Below are 25,737 nucleotides of genomic sequence, written 5' to 3' on the forward strand. Positions count from 1 at the left end.
AAAAGGATGCTTTGAATATAAAACGGATATACCTACTGTGAATCAAAACTGAATATCAAGCTTTGTGCAGTTTTAAAATTTATAACAAGAACGCCTCATCTTTCATTCTCAGAACCAAATAATCAACTCATATGTACGATTCTACAGGGACCATTTGAATTCCGTTGCTTTGATCAGGGCTAACTCTTAATATGAAATGTGGATGTATTTTTGTTGTTTATTGTAGATGTCACTGGCTAGGCCACAAATTAAGAGTCATACAGCACAGAAGCAGACCCCCTGGTCCAACTAGTCTATGCCGAACATAATCCTAAACTAAACGGGTCCCACCTGCCTGCTCCTGGCCCGTATCGCACCAAATCTTTCCTATTCAACTACTTATCCACACGTCTTTGAAACTGTGCCACATCCACCACTTCCTCAGGAAGTTCATTCCACACGCAATCCACCCTCTGTGTAAAATAATTGCCCCTCATGTCTTTTTTAAAATCTCTCTCCCCTCACCTTAAAGAGTGTCCCCTAGTCTTGAAGTCCCCCATCCTAGGGAAAAGACAGCTACCATTAACCCTAATAAAAACCAAAAGAACTGCGGATGCTATAAATTAGGAACAAAAACCAAGTTACTGGAAAAGCTAAGCAGGTCTGGCAGCATCTGTGGAGAAGAAAACAGAGTTAATGTTTCAGGTCCGGTGACCCTTCCTCAGAACTCTATTAACCATTAACCCTATCTATATCTGTCGTGATTTTACAGCCCATCCCTAATTACCCAAAGGGTCAGATTCAAATACATTGCTGGAGTCACACACAAGTCAGGCCATCCCTAAAAGGACATTAGTGAACCAAATGGAACATTCTGACAATAGCCAATGGTTTCAACAATCATCATTAGAGCATTAATACCAGATTTATCATTATTATTGAATTCAAATTTCACCATTTGCCATGGCAGGATTTGAACACAGGTGCCCCAAACATTACCAGGGTCTCTGGATTAAAAATCCAGAGTTACTGTTAATACCACTAGGCCAGTACCTCCACATACAGCATATTAAGAGCCTCAAGGCTAATCTACTGCCTGGTAGGTTACGAAAAGATAGCTCCAAGTAGTGATAAAACTTAAATGTCTATTGAAATTCATGAAAAACAGCTAAACAAGGACAGGCAAGAAACCTACCCCATGAAGTACCCATAGGTGTCGGCACAACATAGTCAAGTACCAAGACTTTTCTTCCAAAGTTTGCAGCTTCCTACAAACAGGAAAGAAACTGTTTATTCATTTTAGTCCAAAAAGTCAATGTTTATTCCATCACAATAGGAAATTCAGCCATATCTAATCTATTGAGCACAATCTACTTTAAATTTCCAGGACTAATCTCAAAACTCATGCACAGAAAAGGATTTTAAAAAATGCAGTTAATTTGCAACACATACAAAAAGAAATGCCGAAACTCAGATTAGGTAGTATCTTGTGAGAAAATGTAATTATGTTTCAAGTCAATACCTTTTCACCAGGAAAATAGAAAAGTTGGTCAAAGGTTGAGTAGATAGAGGGCACAGGTGTAAAGAGACAGAATCTTTTAGAAAGAGAATTATATATGAGGTCATAGGTAGCCGAAGGCACGACCACCAACGATGTGAGAGATAAAAAAAATAAATACACAAAGATAAGAATGGAAGAAGAAATATTGGAACAATCTGAAACAAGGACAGGAGTTTTTAAAAAGGCAGCATTTCTATGCAGGTGCCAATACAGATCAGAAAATGTAGGGCTTGGTTCAAGTTTTAATATTTGCAGCAGGTTTTGATGAACTTGTGTTTATGAAGGGTAGAAATTCAGAAGTCCACCAGGATCACATCTGGAGGAGACAAAAGCATGGATAAGAGACACTGTAAATGAGATGCAGAGGAGGTAAAGTCGAACAATATGATGGGAATGGAAGTAAATAGTCTTCACGATGAAACGACGGCTTATTGGTTTCTCCAAAAGTCAGAAGTATAGAATTGAGAAGAGGTTTTGGGAACTAGTACCATCAGCTGCAGGAAATACATATCTCAGTCTGGAGTGTGGCTATTCATCCCTAATTGCCCTCAAGAGGGGCGAGCTGTCATTTGCACACAATCAGCCAATGCTCAGTAGCAGCACTTTTGCTTGACAAGGTCACCTCCATTCGGATTTAAGCACCAACGGAGTGTTGAAGTAACTAGAGACGTTAAACTGAGGCAGCCAGTCCTGCAAACATTCTGCAATGAAAGCTAAACACAGCTGTTTCTGCACGTGAAACAAAAAGACAAAAAATGGTGGCATTGAGCATGTTAAACAACGTCGGTGAAGAAAAACATAATATTTCAGGTCAATCTTTTGTCATTACCCACCCTGTAACAGATGGATAGAAAATGGTGCATTGGTTTGCAAGGCATGCTAAGTCCACTTGTGTGGGGTCAGGGACTTTGAACTCAAGGCCATATAGCATCAACTGCAAAATTTTTAACTAATCAATCAAAAAGGTGCGATTAGATTGGATCATTGGGTCACAAAACAGTCTTTTCCAAACTTCACATTTAATGCACAATAATTGTTACAATCAGATTCTCTTTCCTGGTAACAGCTTTCAGCACTTGTATTAACACCTGTATCAATGTAAAATATACCTTTGAAGCTGCAAGTCCTCCAGAGCCACCACCTATTACTATAAGGTCATAGTCATACATTTCACCTCCTTCCAAAAGTTTCTTCAACAAACCATCTTCATGAGCCTATAGGAACAAAGAATAGAATTACTGAAGTATTCAGCACATAAACAAAAGGATACGATTTAGTAGCAATTACTGAGGCATGGTTACAAGGAGACCAGATCTGGGAACTGAATATCCAAGGGTACTCGGCATTTCGGAGGGAAAGACTAAAAGGAAAAGAGGGAGGGGTGTAGCTTTGCTGCTGATGGATGGGATCAGCACGGTAATATGAAATGAGAAGCATGGGAGATCAAGATGCAGCATCAGTCTGGGTAGAAATGAGAAATAGCAAAGGAAAGAAGTACTTGGTAGGAGCACTCGAAAGGTTCCCAAACAGTAGCTCCGCAATTGGGCATGGTATAAACCAGGAAATACTGGAGGCTTGCAAGTAAGATACAGCAATAACATGGGTGATTTTAACTTGCACATAGATTGGAAGAATCAAATTGGCAAGGGTAGCCTCAGGGTAGAATCACTAAATGTGTTAGACATTGTTTCTTGGAGCAGTATGTTGTGAAACCAACCAGGGAACAGGCTATTCTGGATTTGGTATTGTGTAATGAGGAGAGATTAATTGATGATATCATAGTTAAGGATCCTCTAGGGAGCAGTGACCATAGTATGACTGAATTTTGAGTTCAGTTTGGGGTGATAAAGTGCAGTCTCACAATAGTGTTTTGGAATTCAACAAAGGAAATTACATAGGCATGAGGATGGATTTGGCCCGAGTAGATTGGGCAGGAAGGCTAAAAGGTAAGACAGAGATGACCTCTGGCAGTTGTTTAGGGAACTACTCAATTCCTCACCACCAAAATATATCCCAGTGAAGAAGATAGATGGTAAAGTTGGGGGAGGGGGGTGTTGTTTTAAAAAAAAGCTACGGTTAAACAAGAAGGTTTAAAATCAAAACTAAGGCATACCATATTAAAAAGGCCCATGGCAGGGAGGAGGATTGGGGACTTTCAGACATAAACAAAGGAAAACTAAACAAAATTAATAAAACGAGCCAAGAGAAATTATGATAGAAAACTAGGACAAAACATCAAAAAGAATAGCAAAAACTTCTGTAGCTATATAAAAGTGAAGACAGTGGTTAAGGTAAATGTTGGTCCCTCAGAAATTGAAACTGGCGAGTTAACAGTGGAGAACACTAAAATGGCAGAAATGCTAAATCAATCCTTGGCCTCAGCTTTTACAGTGGAAGACAATAATACCAATCTTATCGGAATGAACAAGTCAGAGGCAAGAGGGGGTAGAACGTGGAACAATCAACATCGATAGGGAAAAGGTACTCAGCAAAACTATTATGATTGAAGGCAGACAAGTCCCCCAGATCTGATGGCCCTACATCCTATGGTATTGAAGGAAGTGGCAAAGATAACGGATCCATTAGTTACAATATTCCAAAATTCCCTGGACACAGGAAAGTTTCCAGTGGATTGGAAAAATGCTAATGTAATGCCCTTATTCAAAAAGGGAAGGAGGCACTATGTGGGAAATTACAGATCAGGGAGTTTAGCATCAGTTGTTGGCTCAGTGTTAGAACCAATATTATGGAAGCACCTTCAGGACATTTGGAAAGTCAAAACACTATCCACAGTGTTTATGAAAGGTTTTATGAAAAGCAAAATCATGTTTGATCAGAGATAATGGGAACTGCAGATGCTGGAGAATCCAAGATAACAAAGTGTTAAGGTGGATGAGCACAGCAGGCCAAGCAGCATCTCAGGAGCACAAAAGCTGACGTTTCGGGCCTAGACCTTTCATCAGAGAGGGGGATGGTGAGAAGGTTCTGAAATACAAGAGAGTTGCAGTGGGAGAGAGATTCCCTGAGGTTGGACCGGAGGGAGGAGGGTAACTTCTTCAGGTTAGGCATCCCTGGAAGAGGCTTTGCAGTGAGGTTAAAATTGTGATCAGAGATAACAGGAACCACCCAAGTCATTTTTCCATCCCCACCCATGTCTGCCTACTGGAGAGACCACTCTCTCCACGACTCCCTTGTCCGCTCCACACTCCCCTCCAACCCCACCACACCCGGCACCTTCCCCTGCAACCGCAGGAAGTGCTACACTTGCCCCCACACCTCCTCCCTCACTCCCATCCCAGGCCCCAAGATGATTTTCCATATTAAGACATGTTCACCTGCACACCTTCCAATGTAGTACACTGTATCCACTGCACCCGGTGTGGCTTTCCCTACATTGGGGAAACCAAGCGGAGGCTTGGGGACCGCTTTGCAGAACACCTCCGCTCGGTTCGCAATAAACAACTGCACCTCTCAGTCGCGAACCATTTTAACTACCCCCTCCCATTCCTTAGACGACATGTCCATCATGGGCCTCCTGCAGTGCCACAATGATGTCACCCGAAGGTTGCAGGAACAGCAACTCATATTCAGCTTGGGAACCCTGCAGCCCAATGGTAACAATGTGGACTTCACAAGCTTCAAAATCTCCTCCTCCCTCACTGCTTCCCAACACCAGCCCAGCTCGCACCCTCCCCCCACTGCATCCAAAACCCACCCAGCTCATCCCTGCCTCCCTAACTTGTTCTTCCTCTCGCCTATCCCCTCCTTCCATGTCAAGCTGCACCTCTATTTCCTACCTACTAACGTCATCCTGCGCCCTTGACCTGTCCATCCTCCCCCGGACTGACCTATCCCCTCCCCACCTACGGTCCACATCCCCCTCTCTCTATTTATTTCAGAACCCTCTCCCCATTTCCCTCTCTGTTGAAGGGTCTAGGCCCGAAACGGCAGCTTTTGTGTTCCTGAAATGCGGCTTGTCCTGCTGTGTTCATCCAGCTTCACGCTGTTATCATGTTTGATCAAATTGTTAAGAGCTCCTCAAAGATGGAACAAGCAAAGCGGAGAATGGGGATCCTGCAGATATAATATATCTGAATTTCCAGGAGCATTTGATAAGGTGCTGTACAAAAGGTTAATTCACAAGGTTGGATCATATGGGGTTAGGGTAATTTATTATCTTTGTCAGGTGAGTGGCTAATGGACAGAAGAATCAGGATAAGTGGGATTTTTCCTGAATGGCAAGCAGTAGTTAGTGGGGTGCCAGAGGGTTTGGCACTTGAACCCCAGCTATTCACAACGTACATTAACAACGCGGTTACAGGGATAGAAAGCTCTATAGCCAAATTTGCAGACAATACAAAAATAGGCGGGACAGTAAACTACAATGAGGAAATAAAAACCTTACAAATGGAAATAAATAGGTTAGGGGAGTGGGCCAAAATGAGGCAGAGAGAGTTTAACATGGGTATGTGTGAGGTCATGCATTTTGGTCAGAAATATGTGAAGGCGACCTATTATCTAAATGGGGAAAAGACTCTGGGGTGCTCTGGCACGCAGGGATCTGGGTGTCATTGTTTATGAGTCACAGAAAACTAGGATACAAGAACAGCAAGTAATAAAGAAAGCAAATGGAATATGGGCTTTTATAGCTAAAGGAATAGAATATAAAGGTAAGGAACTACTGTTGCATCTACACTAGGCATCAATGAGACCACACCTGGATTATTGTGAATAGTTTTGGTCCCCTTATTTGAAGAAAGATGTAGTGGCATTGGAAGCAGTGCAGAGGGTTCGTTAGATTGATGCCAGAGATGAGGGGTTTGTCATATGAAGAAAGATTGAACAGTTTAGGCTATACTCTCTGGAATTTAGAAGAATGAGGGGAGATCAAATTGAGGTGTTCAAGATGTTAAAAGGTATAGATAAAATAGACGTGGAGTGGATACTTTGTTTTGCGGGGCACTCTAGGAGGGGGGGATCACAGTCTTAGGATAACAGGTAGCAAATTTAAAACAAAGTTGAGGAGAAACTACTTCACCGAAAGCATTATGAACATATGGAATTCACTACCCCAAAGTGCAGTGGATGCTGGGGCAGTGAGTAAACTTAAGGAAGAGTTAGACATTTTTAATTGGTATTAGACTGAAGGGTTGTGGGGAAAAGGCAGGAAAATGGAGGTGAGGTGCACTTCAGCCATGATTGAATGGCAGAACAGGTTCTGGAGGGACAACCGGCCTAAGTCTGCCCCAATACCTTATAAACATAGTTTTGTTTACTTAAACTATATAATAACATTAAACAGAAGAGGCAAAACTGACAGAAAATTTAAGGGCTATTACACTTGTGTAGAAGTGTGTGTTGGAGACCTGCTCACTAGGTTAACTGTTAAAATGAAGGGGTCATTGTTATGAAAAAAGGTCAAGTAGGCTGGGTTTATACTCATTGTATCAGAGATAATAGGAACTACAGATGCTGGAGAAGCCGAGATAACATAGATGAACACAGCAGGCCAAGCAGCATCTTAAGAACAGAAAAGCGGACCGTTTCAGGCCTAGACCCTTCAGCAGGAATGGGGGACAGGGAGTGGCTTCTCAAATAAATAGGGAGAGAGGGGGAGGCAGATCGAAGATGGACAGAGGAGAAGATAGCTGGAGAGGAGACAGACAAGTTAAAGAGGCGGGGATGGAGCCAGTAGAGGTGAGTGTAGGTGGGGAGATAGGGAGCGGATAGGTCAGTCTGGGGAGGACGGACAGGTCAAGGGGGCAGGATGAGGTTAGTAGGTAGGAAATAGAGGTGCGGCTTGACATGGAAGGAGGGGATAGGTGAGAGGAAGAACAGGTTAGGGAGGCAGGGACGGGCTGGGCGGGTTTTGGATGCAGTAGGGGGAGATTTTGAAGCTTGTGAAATCCACATTTGGCTGCAGGGTTCCCAAGCGGAAAATGAGTTGCTGTTCCTGCAACCTTCGGGTGCCATCGTTGTGGCATTGCAGGAGGCCCAGGATGGACACGTCGTCTAAGGGATGGGAGGGGAGTTGAAATGTTTTGCGACTGGGTGGTGCAAATGTTTATTGCGAACCAAGCATAAGTGTTCTGCAAAGCGGTTCCCAAGCCTACACTTGGTTTCTCCAATGTGGAGGAGGCCACAATGAGTACAGCGGATGCAGTATACCATACTCATGGAAGTTTAGGAGGACAAGAGCTGATCTTACTGAAACATTAAAATACTGAGGGGCTTTACAGTAGTTGCCGAAAGGTGTTTCCCATTGTGAAGGTCTGTGAACATAGGGGTAGTGTTAGAATAAGCACTCTTTTATTTAAGGTGTTATGGTATTACTTTCTGTCAGATGGTCACAATTCACTGGGGTAGCATGATGGAAATCAAGCCCTGTTATTTCTGGAGTCGTCAAAAAAGTCAAATATTTTGTTCAAGCATGCAAACATATTCCTATTTACCTGTCGGAACAACTATTTATTACAGGTAGATTCTTAAAATCAGGTAAACAGCGATGGATTATTGACATGTAACTATTAGCTAAAACTCTAACCACCTTCTAAAATTCCTCAGAGAGAGACACGCACACATGGAAAAAACTGGAGTTATAGGTGCAGGGGGAACACCTTGGGAAGCAGTGCAAGAGCCTTTGTCCATAGAATTCACAGAAATGATTGCTCTACCTGCCAGGATTCGCTAGCATTCAATCTCTTCTGATTTTTTTCACTTCTTCATCAGAGGTAAAGCAATTGCTCACAAATTACAAAGTTTCTCATTTACTGGTTGAAAGCAACAGCTTGCAGCAACTTGTAGGAACAAATGACTGGTTTTCATCAGGATTCAAATATTTTATACTTCAGAGACAACTGCCTCCGCTTCTGGAAGTCTGAAAGTTTTTGTCAGTGTCACTTACACTTGCAAGTTCTTCAGCTACCCAAGAAACAAACAAACCTGTTGCTGACAGGTTAACGGCCTTTAGTTTGTTGAGTTGTGACCATTTGAGGATAACAATCAGCAGATATCTTTTGATGGTCTAATCTCACTTTGCACAAATTTTCAGTTCTAGCCCAACTGGTCCACCCCGGAACTCACTTAATATTAAGCCTGGCATGACTCTTCAGAACTGAAAAGTATTGGAAAATAGATTATTCGTTTATACCTTTGACAGAGGCAAAGGTGAAACAAATGGTAGAGGCTCAGTGTAAAAGACAAAGGGCTGTTAGCAGTGGAGAGGAAAAACAGACATCCAAAAGGGTGCAAGTTAAGGTGTTAAAACACAAAGCAGATGTTACAGAATTGTAAAGTTACTTCCTTTACAAACTTATGGTTACAATGGGACTTTATTAGTGATCAGATATATTTTCTCCAAAGACCTCATTACCTGCACAGTTTTGTCACAGCCACCCACATGAGCCTTGTTGACAAATACACTGGGAACAGTCTTCTGACCAGTCATTTCAAGTAAGACATCCTGCATTCTACTTCCCTCTTCTGTAAAATAAAGCCAACACGGAAAATGTTTGTCGTGATAGCAAGATAATCAAACAAATATTCTGTAATCTTAGGTATATCTAGAGCGTGCTTTTGAAGAGAGCAAATGAACTATTATGTCTAAACTGACTGACATCAAACAAGTTTGCTAGTGCAGACTTATAATCAATGTGACTGGTGGTGTCATCTAAATCTTCAAGAGAATTGAGAAACCAGACTGGTGAAATGGACATATATGTGACATATGCGATTTAATGTAGATAAGTGTGAAGCAAAGCATTTTGAAGTAATGATAAAGAAAGCAGAGTCTACATTGTCCCATTTTGAAGAGGGCACAAGAGCATAGGATTGAAGATTCTTACAAGATGGCAAGGCAAATTGATAAGACAACTGAGAAAGCTTCTGCAATACTCAGTTTTATAAACATGGCTATCAAATACGAAAACAAACAATACTAATCTTTCACAAATCATTGGCTAGGCCATAGCTAAAGTGCAGTGAGAGATTCTGGACAACCCTCTGAGGAAAGATACCAAGTTCTTAAAAATAAGAGACTCATCAGAAAGGATGAGTGACCTCAGTTGTGTAGAAAGATCGGAAAAGTGGAAGCTGTTCTTGGTGGAGCCAAGAAAGGGAGATCCAAGAGGTGTTCAAAAAAATGACAGATTCATTAGAGAAAGATGTGGAGGATCTACTTTGGACAACATTATTCAAAAGCCAGGGAACACGATTTAAAATAATTTGTAAGAGAAATAGACAGGAAATGAGAAACATTTCTCCATGCAGAGGGTTACGATTTTAAACACACTATCTAAAGGAGAGTGGAAGCAGACTCTCTCCCAACATTCATGAAAAGGTATCTAATATTTACTTAGGAGGAGTAAGTTTCAGGGTAATGGGGGAGGGGGTAGTATGAGATGAAAGTAGACATAACTTTTTCAAACAGCCATCATAGTCTATGTTTCTATGTAGGTAACTTGCAGGGAGGTACGAAAAGTCTCAAGGCTAAAATAGACGTAAATAGTTGCTTGGTAGTACAGAACTTGAGCATTACCAGAGAACATTCTATTCTTGCATTCATCCGATCTCTCTGCACACTTCTCTCTCACCTGAAGGGGCTATGCTCAGAACGCCTGTGATTTCAAATAAACCCATTGGACAATAACCTGTTGTCAAGTGACTTCTGACTTTGTCCACCCAGTCCAACACCAGCACCTCCACAACATGGTTCACAACATTGCCATGAGTGTTCAGGGAACAGTTACCCCAAAACTTGCATTTAATTTTTTTTTTAGAAAAGGCAAGTCAACTCTGGTTGGATGTGATATGCTTTGGAGAATTCTCCAACGGATAGTATCCCTAAGCTTCTAACTGAAAAGACTCAAAAGCCTGGACAAATCATTTTTTGGCTGTAGAAGACCAGGCACTGCTCACAAATATGTAGCTTTTACCAAGTACAGGTGAGGCACACCACTAATCTGAATGACATTCTTAAATAGACTGATAGTATAATTCTTGGCATTGTTAAAATTATTCAACAAGTATTGCCCAAACAGAGATTCAAACCTAACACTGGGCACAATGTTCTGAGTTTAGTAGGCCCTGACTGGCTGAGTACAGGCAGTTCTCTGGCTGTTCTGATTAGTTATCGGGACATGCTATTTGTTAGAATCCACCTGTCATTGGAATGTATGGTCTACGTAGCTGGCATTGCAACTCATATAGCACATTACTTATTTGACAAACCACATATTTTTTTGACTTGTACAGGCATCCTTTCAATGGAAAATACCATTCATCACCACAAAGTAGCAGCACAAAACAGTTGAATTTGCATATTGCTCAAAATTTTGATAAAGAATCCTGGAAGGATAAGGTGTAAGGTAGACTGGGCACTTTTCAGGACCCAAAGTGGCAGCTTTGGGTGTGAAGTATGAGTTTGCATGGTATACAGTAAGTAGTTGATTGAGATCAATGTTAGGTATACAAGGTGGGTGCCATTTAGTTGAAAGTTAGCCTCTCAAAAACATCACCCTTATTAAAGTGAATCTGGCTTTCTGCTTAAAAGATTTGCCTAAAAGTCCAACTTTTACACAGGTACACAAATTATTTAAAAACATTTGATTTGGTATACAAAGTACTAATTCCAATCGCATGTGCCAGCCTCTCATGCTCTTCCAATGATGCCACATTCACTGTCAGTTCAGTTTGCCTAGAATCCCCAACGGCAGAATTTGTGTCTTAAATTAGAAAGGGCTGAAAAATAGATTACTTAAATGAGGATTTTTTTAAAAAAACTAAATTCAGCAAGTTAGTGCATTTCATATCACAACATTAACATTGAATCTCCATCCAAAGGCCTTACAAACAGAATTGAACCAGTATTTGAAACAAAATATTTTGTAGGATAAATGTGAAAAAAATTCAGGGGAATTAATGGGCCAAATTGTCTCTTTCTGCTATTAATCATTTTCTGAAAGGTTACATCAGTAATGTTACTTTAGATTTACACTTGGCAACAATTAATTTAATTCTGAAGAATGACCACTGGACCCGAAACATTAACTCTGCTTTGTCAGACCTGCTCAGTTTTTCTTTCTAGCAATTTCTGTTTTAGTCACAAATTTAATTCAATCTTCCAGACTAAAAAGTACTTATTGCCTTGACTACTTTGTGTACTATTCAGCTTAAAATGGTTTCTGGTTCTGATCACTATTTGGAGTCTCCTCCCAAAAAAACAAACATTTCTCATGGTTGGATCATTCTGATGAGGAAGTACATAGAAGCCTTACCATTCTCTTGAACCGTAACATGGAAATCTCCCGCTCCCCCCAACCCCAAGTATTAGCATTTTATTAAGAAAATGGAAGAATAAGGAAGGCATAAATATGTTACTACAGTTTAATTCTACAACATACTGCAGTTATGAGCTATCTCATAAATAAACAAGCATAGACTGGAATTTGAATACTTTTCTCTTACTCTGCATGACTCTGCATTTTTTTAAAGTTCTACTGAAGGTCAAGTGTACACTGATAACAAGTGAAGGCATGTTAAGCATTAACGTTCTTGAAATCAGACAGGTTAACAAACTGCAATTGACAAAACAGAAAAGCTTAAATAATGTTACCTAGTAAATCAAGTTCCACAACATGAATATCAACATCCAGGGCTCTGAACAGTTCTTTAACCTGTATAAATCAAAATGCAAGACAAAGACATTAGAATAAGAAACCAGTCTGACCAAATATAAAGACTTCCATATTTGTTTGTTTGGAGTACTACTAAGAAAACAACTGGCTTATACATTACACATATGATCCTATTCACTTGGAGCATGATTCCACAGACTCTGCGTCAAAACCACGCCCATGAGGGGGCTCTGTGCAAATACAGAAAATTATACAACTTATTTAACCACGGAGAGCACCATAACCAAATTGATCCTGCCAACACCAACATTTTCTCGGAGTAACAGTTATCAGGAGAAAATCAATGAACATTTGAATCAGGAGTGACCATCTGCACCCCTCTCGTCTCCTCCACCATCCAATACGATCACGGCTGATCTAATTGTGGCCTCGCTCCACATTATTACTGGCCCCTAAGAATCTTTGATCCAGTTTTAGACAAAAATCTCCCCTTCGATAGCTTAAAAGCATTCAAAGACATTAGCTCCAGTGCAATCTAAGGAAAAGAGCTCAAGGGTCCCCCAATTCAATAGCAACTATTTCTCACCTCTGGTTTCAATGAGAAATCTTTCATTTTCAAACTATGCCCACCAGTTCTAGTGTGTCCCACAAGGAGAGAGAACCCCTAGCAATTTTTTGACTCCAGCCCAAACACAAGAGACCAGCACTAGTGAATAAATTTCTGCCTTAACAAGAACAGTAACCAAAGATCCTAATCACAGACCTTCTGTCAAGAGTCAAGGATTCTATCATAACAAAGTGTGGAGCTGGATGAACACAGCAGGCCAAGCAGCATCTCAGGAGCTCCTGAGATGCTGCTTGGCCTGCTGTGTTCATCCAGCTCCACACTGTGTTATCTTGGATTCTCCAGCATCTGCAGGTCCCATTATCACTTATCAAGGATTCTATCAGCTATTTTTAGAATCTCAGGAGTAAGGCAGTTGCTTGTCCTCTACCTAGATAAAATCACTGATAAGCAGATTAACTTCATCAATGATTTAGATCTTGGAATGTAGGGGGCAATTTCAAAGTTTACACACAATACAGACAAAATGTGAAAGCATCGTGGACTGCGAGGACAGCGTGGAATCGAAAATAACATAGACAAGTTGAATAAATGGGCAGATAAAATTCAGCACACAGGACGTGTAATGCGATACATGTTGGTAGTAAGAACTTGGTGAAACAGTATCAATGAAAGGATACTACTCTAAAGGGTGCACATCAGTCATTAAATGAGACAGGAGAGACGTAGACAGCGATCCTATGATTTGTTAATAGTGACACAGATTACAAGAACAGGGAAATTGTGTTGTAACTGTATAAGGCACTAGTTAGACATTAGCTGGAATATTGTGCACCACACTTTAGGAAGGTTGCAAATAGAGTGATTTAATTTGATTTGATTTATTGTCACATGTACCTAAGTATATACGGGCAGTACAGGCAGATCACAGTGGTAAGGATATACAGATCACAGGGTGGAAAAAAAACTGAGAGGCATACCAAGATAACAAAGTGTGAAGCTGGATGAACACAGGTCAAGCAGCATCTCAGTAGCACAAAAGCTGAACTTTCGGGCCTAGACCCTCTCTGATGAAGGGTCTAGGCCCAAAACGTCAGCTTTTGTGCTCCTGAGATGCTGCTTGACCTGCTGTGTTCATCCAGCTTCACACTTTGTTATCTTGGATTCTCCAGCATCTGCAGTTGCCATTATCTCTGAGAGGCATACCAGTTATGTCGCACAGGGTGTGCTCTAGGCAAGATCAAGATTAGTAAGATCAACATTATCTGAAGTTAGAGAGAGTCCATTCAGTCTAATAACAGTCAGGAAGAAGCTGTTCCTGAAGCTGCTGGTGCACGCGTTCAAGCTTCTGTATTTTTTTTCCTGACAAAGAGGCTGTAGAAGACATTACCAGGGTGCAAATAGTCTTTGATGTTTGCAGACGTTCTGTGGCAACGAACCATGTAAACTGAGTCCATGGATGGCTATTTGGCTTCCGTGATGGTCAGGGCTGTGCACACAACCTTCTGTAGTTTCTTACAGTCCTGGGCAGAGCTGTTGCCACATCAGGACGTTATATACCCAGACAGCATGCTTTCAGAGGTGCATCGAGTCACAGTAATACAGCACAGAAACAGGCCCCTTAGCCCAAACTGGTTCAGACTGCCCATGGCAACCACTCAGTTAATTTCTGCTGTCCACATCCCTTTAAATCCTTCCCATCCAGGTACCTATCCAAATGTTTTTTGAATGTTGCTATTGTACCTGCCTCAGTCACTCTCTCTGGCAGCCCATTCCATATACACACCACTCTCCGTGTGAAGACGCTGCCCCTCAGGTCCTTCCTAAATCTTTCCCCTCTCACCTTAAACCTACGCCCTCGAGGTTTCAATTCCCCATCCCTGGGTAAAAGACTGTATGCATTTGTCCTATCTATGTCCCTCATGATTTTGTACACCTCAGTAAGGTCACCCCTCATTCTCCTACATTCCAAGGAATAAAGTCGTAACCTGGCCAACCTCTCCCTGTAACTCAGGCTGACTAGTCCTGGCAATATCCTCGTAAATCTTCTTTGCAAACATACTAGTTTAACTATGTCTTTCGTATAATGGCGTGACTAAAACCATGCACAACATTCCAAATGCAGCCTCACCAATGGCTTATGCAACTGTAACAATGTCCCAACTCCTATACTCAATGCCTCGACTGATTAAGGCAAGCATGCTAAATGCCTTCTTCACGACCCCGTCTACCTGTGATGCTGCTTTCAACAATGTACTTGTACTCCTAGGTCCCTCTGTTCCACAACATTCCTCAGAACCTTACCATTTACTGTATAAGCCCTACCTTGGTTTGACATTCCAAAGTCTAACACCTCACACTTACCTGCAATGCACTTGCCAATCCTCAGCCCACTTCACCATCTGATCAAGATCCCTCTGTAATTTTTGTTAACCTTCCTCACTATCAATGATACAAAATTTGGAGGTATCAGCCACAAACTTACGAATCATGCCTTGTACATTCATATATGTAAATAGCAAACAGTAAAAGTCCCAGCATCAACCCTCATGGCACACCACTAGTCATAGGCCTCCAGTCAAAGGAACAATCTTCAACCATCACTCTTTGCTTCCCACCATCGAGCCAATTTTGAATTCAGTTAGCTAGCTCTCCCTGGATCCAATGCAACCTGACGACATGACTAGCTTGCCATGTGGGATCTTGGCAAAGGACTTACTATCAAAGATATCTGTAAAGGTTGGTGAGGGTCCTTACGGACATGTCAAATTCCCTGAGCTGCCTGACGAAGAGGCGGCACTGTTGTGCGTTCTTGACTGTCACATCTACATGGGACGTCCAGGACAGGTTGTCAGTATTGTCACTCCTAGGAACTTGACGTTCTCCACCCTAGCTCCATTGATGTTGATAGGGGTGTGTTCTCTTCCTTTCTGTCTGAAGGCAATAATCAGTTCTTTAGTTTTTGCGACATTGATAGAGGTTTTTCTCAAGGTGCCATGCCACCAAACTCTCTAAACCCTTCCTGTATTCTGACAGTAGAACACAGAAGAGGTTACTGACAGTGGTCCCAGGGATCAAAGAATTAAGTTAAATTGATCGACTGGAGAAGTTTGAACTGTCTTACTTGGAGAAGGGAAAGTTAAGAGGAGATCAAGAAAGACACAGATTTAAAGTGCAAAAGTAAATGCAATAAAAGAAAAAGATTTTTACACACCAAACTGTTTAAGTCAGGAATGCAGTAGATAAAATGTGGCAGAGGCAACTTCAATCAAGGCATTCAAGAGGGCATTAGATGATTGTTTAAATGGAAGCAATGTGCAGGGAGAGAGGGAAAGGTCAACAGGACGTGACGCTAAGTCCTGATGCTTATTTGGAGATTCACTGAGAGTCCTCTGTGCAATAATAATTCAGTGGCTCAGCCGTGTAGCTGTTAACTTTAAGCCACAAGAGGTGAGAAATGTAACTTCTAACTAGTGACTAGGTCAAACACAAACAGAAATTTAAGAAAATCTTACAGTGATAGTCAACACAGTATACATCCCTCTTTCTAAACAGTGCAAAACATAGCACTGGTAGCAAGATATGCAGTTGTTCCATAAACCTAAGTCTTTTTAAAAGCAGAGAACTTAAAAAATAAATCTTGAATTATTATTTGACAGATTCCTTGTGAATTTTAATAGAATTCCTTAAACTGCTTGTATTAAATGAAAATAAAGTGAACTAAACAGAAAAAAGCATATACTCCACAAAATACAACCCTTCTTCAGCGCACCCAGCCCAAACAATCTACTAACCTTTCCAGCCAAGGTTACGGTGGTGGACAGGAAAATAACATTGAACTACAACCAGATCAGTCATGATCTGATCAGCAGGGCAAAATTTAGGAACTAAATGGCCTATCCCTAATTCATATGTACTCCAAGGGCATCTCAAGCCTACGGACTCATGTCAGTTAAGATGAGCTGGTAGCACTCTTGCTTAAGGTCAGATTCAGGTCCCATTCCAGAAATTTGAGTATAAAGATAGGCTGAAACTCCAGTGCAGAAATGAGGGGATGCTGTAATGTTGGAGATGCCACATTACTGATGAGACATTAAACAGACAACACATTTACGGTCTCAGGTGAATTTAAAAAGCGAATTTGCAGCAAAGGAGGTGAACTACCACAGATATTTCAGATGCTCGAGTCTGATCTACTAGTTTGCTAAGATTATAGTTGATCTAATTTTGCCTCAGCTTTACCCTGCTGTCTTATCCAGTAATCTTCACTAAGAAGAATCTCCTGGTCATTCTCACGTTGGTGGTTAGTGATTTTCAAATCTGCTGGGCACAAACTCAATGCCAAGTTTCTACATGACAATACTAACTACACTTCAAACTTCAAAGTCAAACGTAGGCAAGGAAATCCCCTGCTGATTATGACCTACTGTCAACTCCCCCAAACCTCCAACCTGCTTCCCAAATTTGTCCTGTGGAGATAAAATCCCACCTTAACATTGTGTTGTGCAACACTAGCACCATGTTACTTGGGACAGATCTGAACAGAACTCGCATTGTAAAATTGGGCACCCATGATGGTGTATTCAACAATTACCTATAATCTCATGGCTTGGCACATTCCCCACTCTATCAAGATGGAAGCTCAATCCTGGTTCAAAGAATACCCCTGGAGAGCAGGCCAGGAGTATCACCAGGCATATTGAAAGACAAGATGTCAACCTAGTGAAGCTACAATGCAGGACTATACACATGTCAAACCACAAAACATAATCAAAGTTACACAATCCCATAGCCAATGATCAAACCATCATTGGTGGTAGACAGTAAAACTAGATGGTGGAGAACCTAGAAAATCAGTGCAAAAGACAAGGTTGAAGAATTTTCAACCATTTTCAGCCAGAAGTACTTTGTAGAATTGTAGAATCTCTACAGTGCAGGCATAGGCCAGTTTGGGCCATTACGTCTGCACCAACCTTACAAACAGCATCCCACCCAGACCAATCTCCGACCCTACCCCCGTAACCCCACATTTATCAGGGCAAATCCATCCAGCTTGCACATCTTTAGACTGTGGGAGGACATCAGAGCACCTGGCAGAAACCCACTCAGACACAGGGAGAACATGCAAACTCCAGGTCCCCAGCATTGTGAGTCAGCAGTGCTAACCACAAAGCCACCACGCCATTCATTCTCATTGGATGATCCATCTCTGCTTCCTCCTGAGGTTTCCCCATTTCAGACAGTCTTTGGCCAATTCGATTCACTGCATGAGTGAAAGAACAGATGAATGAACCAGGTATTGCAAAGGTTATGGGCCCTGAGAACATTCCAGTAACAGTGCTAAAGGCTAGTGCTCAAGAATTAGCTGCACCCCAGCAAAGGTTCCAGTGCAGTTGCTAAATTTGCATCTCTTCAGCAATGTGGAGAATCACCCATGTATGCTGTGTCCACAAAAACGGGACTACTCCAACAAAGCAACAACCAGCCCATCAGTATATGCCTGATGAAAGTGATGGAGGTGATCAAATGGCCAGATAATAATGGAAGAGATCAGTGTTATCAAGCAGCACTTGCACAAAATTATAATGTTCACCGCTACTTGGTTTCACCTAGGCCACTTAATTCCTAACAGCCTTGGTCCAAACCTCAAAGAGAGTAAAGCATCAGCAGTAAATGTTGAATAACAGACCAAAACTGAAATCTTCCAAATTTGAGGCAACAAAGTTTCAACAATCTTGCTCTCCTTGAGTTCTGTGGACAGCAGTTATGTGAACACAAAAAGCAGTCATCAGCACTAGAGGATTATCAGAACCAACGCAACCCAGCATGCATAAGCTCTGAGCGGGAAGGGAGAAAATGAGAATTAATACAGGGATATTCAAGATAATCACAAAGTGAGTCAGGAAGTTATAAACAAAAAGGAAAACTACTTTTACCATTCTATGAAATTAAATAATGAGAGATAAATTAGAAGGGAAATTTAAGACCTATTAATCACGACAAGTTGGATTGCTGACATCTAAAAATTCTACTGCAACTTTCGCAACACCTTTAGTGCTGTCCACACTACGACTGAAGTGCTTTTTGGAGCACTTACCAAACAGCGCAGCATAAAATGATGTTTTGCATTTAACTTGTTTAAAATAAAAGCAGTAAAGCTCGCTTGCCATATATTTAGCTGCTTTCTATTGTCCTCAACCCAACTTGAGAGAAAAGACAGGCTTGCCACTACATGGTGCCTTTTGAGACTAAAGAACATGCGGAGGTATTTCTCAGCCAATGAAATATTTTTCTGACAGGAGTCACTGTTGAAATGTAAAAAAACTAACAGCCATATTGCGCACAGCAGTTTCCATAAGGAAAGTGAGAGATAATGACCAGATAATTTGTTTTCCGTGAGTTTCAATAATGTGTAGCTATGTACCAGGGCACCAGGGAGAACATCCCTACTTCTACCAAACAATTCTGTGGTTTTGTATAGGGAAGGGGAACCTGGAATTATGCTTGTTTATGATTACATTCTCTCAACCTGTCTTTATTTTCTCTTCAACCTGCTTATCTAAGATAACTGACTAAAAAAAACTCCATTTCACATTGAATCAAAGTTAACTCAAACAATAAAAAAAGTGATAAACAAAACCATCAGGAAACGTAAAATAACTAAAAATTATTATATACGCTTCAGAATTAATTGGTTACAAGCAATCTTTTTGTATTTCAAAAAAATAAGTGAAGGAGAAAAAACAACAGTTTTCCCTAAGGTAGTTTTTCCCCCGGTGGCACTGTTCACAAAGACAAGATTGAATGCAACTGTAAAACAGAAAACATTATAGTACAGAGGAGACAAAACCAGAGGCTGGAAGAACACAGCAGGCCAGACAGCATCTGAAGGAAAGAAGCAGTCAACCTTTCTTCAGGACCGGATGTGGGGGTAGGGGAAGCAGCTGATACAAAACAGAAGCGGGGGGTGGGTGGCGGTGGAAGTGGAATTGTGGTGATAGGTGGACATGGTGGTAGGTACAATCTGGCTGGCTGACGGGAGGGATGAATCTGGCTGATCACTGGAAGGGAGGGTCAGAAGGTGGAATGTAAGGGAGGAGGTGGGGGATGGGTGGCAAGGTTATTTGAATTTGGAGAACTCAATGTTGAGTCCTCCAGGCTGTAGGGTGCCCAGACGGAAGATAAGGTGCTGTTCTTCAAATCTGCATGCCAAGTCACTGCAACACCAGAGGCGGCTGCGGATGGACATGTCGGAGGGGGATTGGGGCAAGGAATTGAAATGGGCGGTGATGGGAAGTTAAGTTGGACATTACCTGCCAGGCAGAGAAGCTTGACGTACAGAAGACCACATCAGAAGCACCAGGTGTTATAGACTAGGTTGGAGGAGATGCATGTGAAGCTCTGTCTCACTTGGAAGGGTTGTTTAGGGCCTTGAATGGAAGTGACGGAGGTGGTGTGTGGACAGGTGTTGCATCTTTTACGGTTACAGGGCAAGGTACCGGGCAGGTTGGAGCGGTTGGTGCAGAGTTGACACAAACTAAGAAGTGGTGATGGGAATGGTCCTTGTGGAAGGCAAAGGGGGTTGGGGAATGGAAGACAGTCTGTGTGGTGGGGTCCTCCTGAAGATGGAGGAAGTGTTTGAGGATGGTATGTTGGATGCAGAGGCTGGTGGGGTGGAAAGTGAGGACAAGGGGGACCCTATCTTAATTATGTTTTGGGGAGGGGGTGTGGTGGTGGTTAAGAGCTATGGAATAGGGAACGGAGGTGGCGTGGTGGAGGGCTGTCTGGATGATAAGGTGGGGCGCGGGGCGAAAAGCATTGTTTGAAAAGGGCAGACATCAATGATGCTTGGGAGCAGAGCATCTCCTCGTCAGAGCAGATGCAGAGACGGAGAAATTGGGAAAATGGGGTGGAGTTTTTGCAGGATACAGGGTGGGAAGTGGTGCAGTTTGGGTAGCCATGGGAGTTTGTGGGTTTATAGTAAATGTCAGCACGTACGCTGCCTCCAGAAATGGAAATGTAGAGGTCAAGAAAGGGGAGGGAGGTGTCTGAGACAGACCACATGAATTTGAGGGCAGGGTGGAAGCTGGTAGCGAAGTTGATGAACTGATCCAGTTCAGCTGGGTGCAAGATGCGGCACCGATGCAGTCATCGATGTAATGACAGAACAGTTGGAGAACAGTACCAGTGTATATACTGAAGAGGGACTGTTCGCTCAAGTGAATTTGAGGGCAGAGGAAACTATTCACACACCTCCTCTGAAAGCAGGTACACAAAAAAAATTAGAGGGAGTAGGCCATTTGGCCCCTCAAGCCAATTCTACCAGTCAATAACGTTGTGGTTGAAATGTCTGTGGTCTTAGCTCGACATTCCTCTCCCCACAGCCCTGCCAACTTAACCACCACCAGCACACACACAAACACATCACTGACTCTCTCACTGTTTTCTGAGGGAAAGAATTCAGTGGGCTAAAGAGCTTTAAAGAGGAAAAAAATGCATGTCTTCTTTGAGACACCCTTAATATTTAAACTCTGCCCCTGGTTCTTGACTCCTCCATTGAGGGTGTCATCCTTTCACTACCCTACTTTGTCAAGGCCCCTTCAAAATTTTACACGTTTCAATCAGATCAGCTCTAATCCTTCTAAATTTCAGTGAGAATAGGTCCATTTTCTCAACCTTATAAGATAACTCTTTCAAGCCAAGAATCAGTCAAGAACTGCTTCTAACATAAATGTACAATTTCTGAAAAAGACAAACTATGTTGCACCCAAGATGTGCTCTCACCAACTATCTTCCAACAATGATTAATAAGACCATAAGATGAAGCAAAAAGTAGTTCATTCTACCTCTGCCTTGAATATACTTAAAATGACCCAGGTTTGACAGCACTCTGAGGTAAAGACTTTCACAGATTCACTACTGTCAAAAGAAGAAATTCCTCCTCATTCTTGTTTTAAGTGGGTAACCTCTTAACTGAGATTATCCCCTCTGGTCCCAAATTCTCCGAAGTGCTCCAAGATTCTTGTATGCTTCATAAGGCTGTCTTTTATTTTCCAATATTCCACTAAGTACAGATACTATCTTCTAAACCTCTCCTCATAAATCACTTCCTCTGTACCTGTATGTACCCTGGTGAACCTTCTCTGGACTGCCTCCAATGCCAGTATATCTTTCCTTAGGTAACAGACCCAAAACTGTCCACCATATTGCAGCTGTGGTCTGACTAGTGCCTTGTATTGTTTTGGCAAAACCCTCATTGCTTCTATACTCCACTCCCTTTGAAATAAAGACCAACATTCTATTTGCTTTTCCTATTATTCAATGAAGTTGGATGCCACATTTTGTGATTCATGGACAAGAATTCAAACCCCTCTTGTGTAGCATCCAGCAGATGGTGATCGTTCATTTAAATTTAAATGCTGAATATTATTTAATCAAAAAGCTCCTCTGTTCTTCCTACCAAAGCGCATAAACTCACATTTCCCCATATTATGTCCCATCTGCCAAGTATTTGCCCACTCACTTAACCTGTCCACATCCCTCTGTAGACTATCATCCTCATCTCCCACCAATCCAAATACTTATGTATTTACGGGCGATATAATGAATTCAGTTCATCCAATAGTTTTGACAGGGAATTCTTATTCCTCGGGTTAAAATGCAAACCTCATTCAATGTTTTAATAAAGTTTTGTCCTAATTTTGTAAGATGCAGAAGTTCCTTACCCATACATACCCCCTCCCAAACCTTGCTTTAATATTGCTTTTCTATTCATTAAAAAAAAGAACTAATTTACAGGAACACAGAATAAAGAAACAAGTGGCCATTTAGCTTCTCTAGGCTATTCCATCAGTGAGATTATAGCTGATCACCTTTTTCCTCACATGACCCCCATTCTTGTGGAAACGCATTTATCTGCTCTGAACATGCTAAATGACTGAAGTTCTCTGGTGCCCTATCATATCCCAATGGACATTTATTACAAGCGTCCATGCTTTTAAAGTTCATAAACGATACATAAAAGCACTTTCAAGTATCCAGTGATTGTGAAAGCACAATATTAACACGTGTCTTTTTTCTGTCTTTATTGTAGTGGATTTGTTCTGCATTCTCTGTAAAGGGAACAGCCTCAGGGTATTGCAAAGTGCCACACACAAAGCAACAGTTAAAGAGGATAAGGCAGAAATAACATTCTTATTTCCATGGCAGCTTATCGCATCATCAGGATATCAGACAATCCGTATACTGAATGAAAACACTTCTAAAGTGCAACCTCTACACATGGCCAAATACAATAGCCAATGTTCAACATTCTACATGCAGGGATTACCATAAAATGATCCGTTAATTTGCTTTGGTTGAGTTCATGAAGGGAGTATCATTGGCGAAAATGGAAGGGAAACAGCTCCTGATCAGACAGCACACGACATGTCTTGTAGACTGTGAAGTCCTCAATTCATGTCTCTTGTCAAAGACAGAACTTTGAAGTATTGTATACTGCTTGTCTCAGTATGACATTGGATCCTGGAGTACGTTTGAATGAATTATGCAGCCTGGCATTTGGTCATGAAAAATGGGCACATTCATATGATGCATTTTAATATCCAGTAGCCTTTGATTGGGATATCAATTAAGCTTTGCTGTGATGTTTTACACAATCACGCAGACTGAAAATTTGTATTCAAATAGATATGCTTGATAATGGATGACTCAGAGGAATGTTATACTCCAGTACGAATTCCCATGTTTGCAAATTTATGCTATGATATTTTTCTTGTAATAAATAAGGCTATTCAATTTAATAAGAACATTTCCCCAATTGCTACTTTCAACACTGTACCACTCCATACACTTATGTTGAGCACAACTTCACTGAATGAAATACTAAAGGAGTGCAGCACTGTTAGTAGCACTAATTCTCAAATAAGATGTGTGTGAGCATAGAAGATGCCACCATTCAAAGAGCTGAGCAGTTCTCCCCAGTATCCCAGAAACATTGGTCATTCTTGGGGCTGGTCTGAAGATAGACAACACTAGACTATAGTCCAAAAGGTTTATTTAAAATCACAAGCTTTTGGAGTGCTGCTTCTTTGTCAGGTGCCCCTCCAACTTAACCAGACTAACAAGCAGAGCTTCAAAAGCTTGTGATTTAAAATAAACCTGTTGGCCTGTAACCTGGTGTTGTGTGACCTCGTCCACCCCAGGCACTTCCACATCATCCCTGGAACAGAGTTAGAGACAAAACAAAACTGCAGATGCTGGAATCCAAACAGGAGGCTGGAAGAACACAGCAGGCCAGGCAGCATCTGGAGGAGAGAAGCGGTCAACGTTTCGGGTATTAAGAAGGACAATAATACCTTTCCTCCAAATGGTGCCTGGCCGGCTCAGAACCAACATCGGTCTGTTATATTAAAGCTGCTGGTGGGATCCTGCTGTGTACAAAGCAGCCTGCAATTTTTCAACGAGACAACTTCGTTGGTCGTGAAGCAATCGCTCAACGTGACGGTTGTGAAACAAGTTTATAAGCCTGACCAATAATTCTGATGGGGGTGAAGGAGCAGTGTGACATGTTTACATTGCCCTTATAGCCAAACAGATGGGTAGTTATAACTGCAAAAACCGGGAGGAGGACGGGATGCTCAAACTCAGCAGAGGAAGATAAATTTTAACATGCCCCCAGCCACAGGCCGCAACCCCAGGACTCACCTTCTTGCAGTACGGGCAGAAAGTTTTACTGAACACCAGCACATTATGTGAATCGATGAGGCGCTGGATGCGGAGTTTGAGTTCCTCGTGAGTGACTGCTGAACCGGTCGGAGGCATGGTGCCCGGGGCCGGGGACAGAGGAGACCGGGACCGGGAGCGGGACAAGCGACGCTGCCCCTCCAACGCACTGACTTGAATCAATAAATCGCCAGCTCCGACCTACTTTTACCTCATGAAAAGTAACAGTTTTCCGAAAAAACGCAACTAAATTCTCCGAAGCAGGGGTTTTCGACGAGACGACCAACGGAGAAAATTCGCGAAGCTTCAATGCTCTTCGCCCCGCGCGCCACCGCCAGACTCTGAGACGGGCAACCCGTTCCTCCTCTCACAGGCGGCCTCACTGCGCACGCCCCGTCACGGGCGGGCTCACTGCGCACGCGCGCGCCCGGGCGGCCCCACTCTGCCTAACTGCGCCCGCCCCATCATGGGCGGCCCCACTCCGCCTCATTGCGCATGTCCCATCACGGGCGGCCCCACTCCGCCTCACTGCGCACGCCCCGTTACGGGCGGCCCCACTCCGCCTCACTGCGCACGCCCCGTCACGGGCAGCCCCACTCCGCCTCACTGCGCACGCGCCCACCCGGGCGGCCCCACTCCGCCTCACTGCGCACGCCCCATCACGGGCGGCCCCACTGCGCACGCGCCCACCCGGGCGGGCCCACTCCGCCTCACTGCGCACGCCCCATCACGGGCGGCCCCACTCCGCATCACTGCGCACGCGCCCACCCGGGCGGGCCCACTCCGCCTCACTGCGCACACCCCATCACGGGCGGCCTCACTGCGCACGCCCCATCACGGGCGGCCCCACTCTGCCTCTGTGTACGCCCTCTCACGGGCGGCCCCACTCCGCCTCACTGCGCACGCGCTCATCCGGGCGCCCGTTCATCCTCATTGCGCGCGCGCCACCCCGGCATTTCGTTCTCGGTCACTCCTGCCTGACCGAAGGGGAGGGTCCTCATTGATTACGGTGAAATAAAACAAAGAAATGCGGGTGCTAGAGATCCGACATAAAATTTTGAGGAAGGGTCATTCGAACTGAAACGTTAATTCTGCTTTCCCTCCACAGATGCTGACAGGCCTGCTGAATTTTTTTCAACAGTTTATGTTTTTGGAGGGTGATTGGCCGACACACATATCTTCCATTACGCCGTCGCCCGTCCACCAACTAAATAAAACCTTCGACGACCTTCTCTAAGGGAATGAGATTTATTTCAAATCTTTCCCTCCCCCCG

The 25,737-nt window shown here is 42.7% G+C and overlaps 1 protein-coding gene across 2 annotated transcripts in view; it reads right to left on the reverse strand.

Annotated features, from left to right (window-relative positions):
* Positions 1-24,987, reverse strand: part of txnrd3 (thioredoxin reductase 3) — a 68,072-nt gene extending 43,085 nt beyond the window's left edge. The window contains exons 1-5 of one of the 2 annotated variants that reach the window (XM_048547521.2): positions 24,446-24,987; positions 12,153-12,213; positions 8,913-9,022; positions 2,650-2,754; positions 1,175-1,247 (exon numbers count right to left, since the gene is read on the reverse strand). In XM_048547521.2, the coding sequence (XP_048403478.2) occupies positions 1,175-1,247; positions 2,650-2,754; positions 8,913-9,022; positions 12,153-12,213; positions 24,446-24,562 (466 nt within the window). In that variant the 5' untranslated portion in view covers positions 24,563-24,987. Of the gene's footprint in view, positions 1-1,174; positions 1,248-2,649; positions 2,755-8,912; positions 9,023-12,152; positions 12,214-12,329; positions 12,354-24,445 lie in introns of those variants that run through there. The other variant, XM_059649717.1, reaches the window with a different exon arrangement.
* Between the last annotated feature and the right edge of the window lie 750 nt (positions 24,988-25,737).

The sequence above is a fragment of the Stegostoma tigrinum genome, chromosome 11 (genome assembly GCF_030684315.1).
Source record: "Stegostoma tigrinum isolate sSteTig4 chromosome 11, sSteTig4.hap1, whole genome shotgun sequence".
NCBI classification, from domain to species: domain Eukaryota; kingdom Metazoa; phylum Chordata; class Chondrichthyes; order Orectolobiformes; family Stegostomatidae; genus Stegostoma; species Stegostoma tigrinum.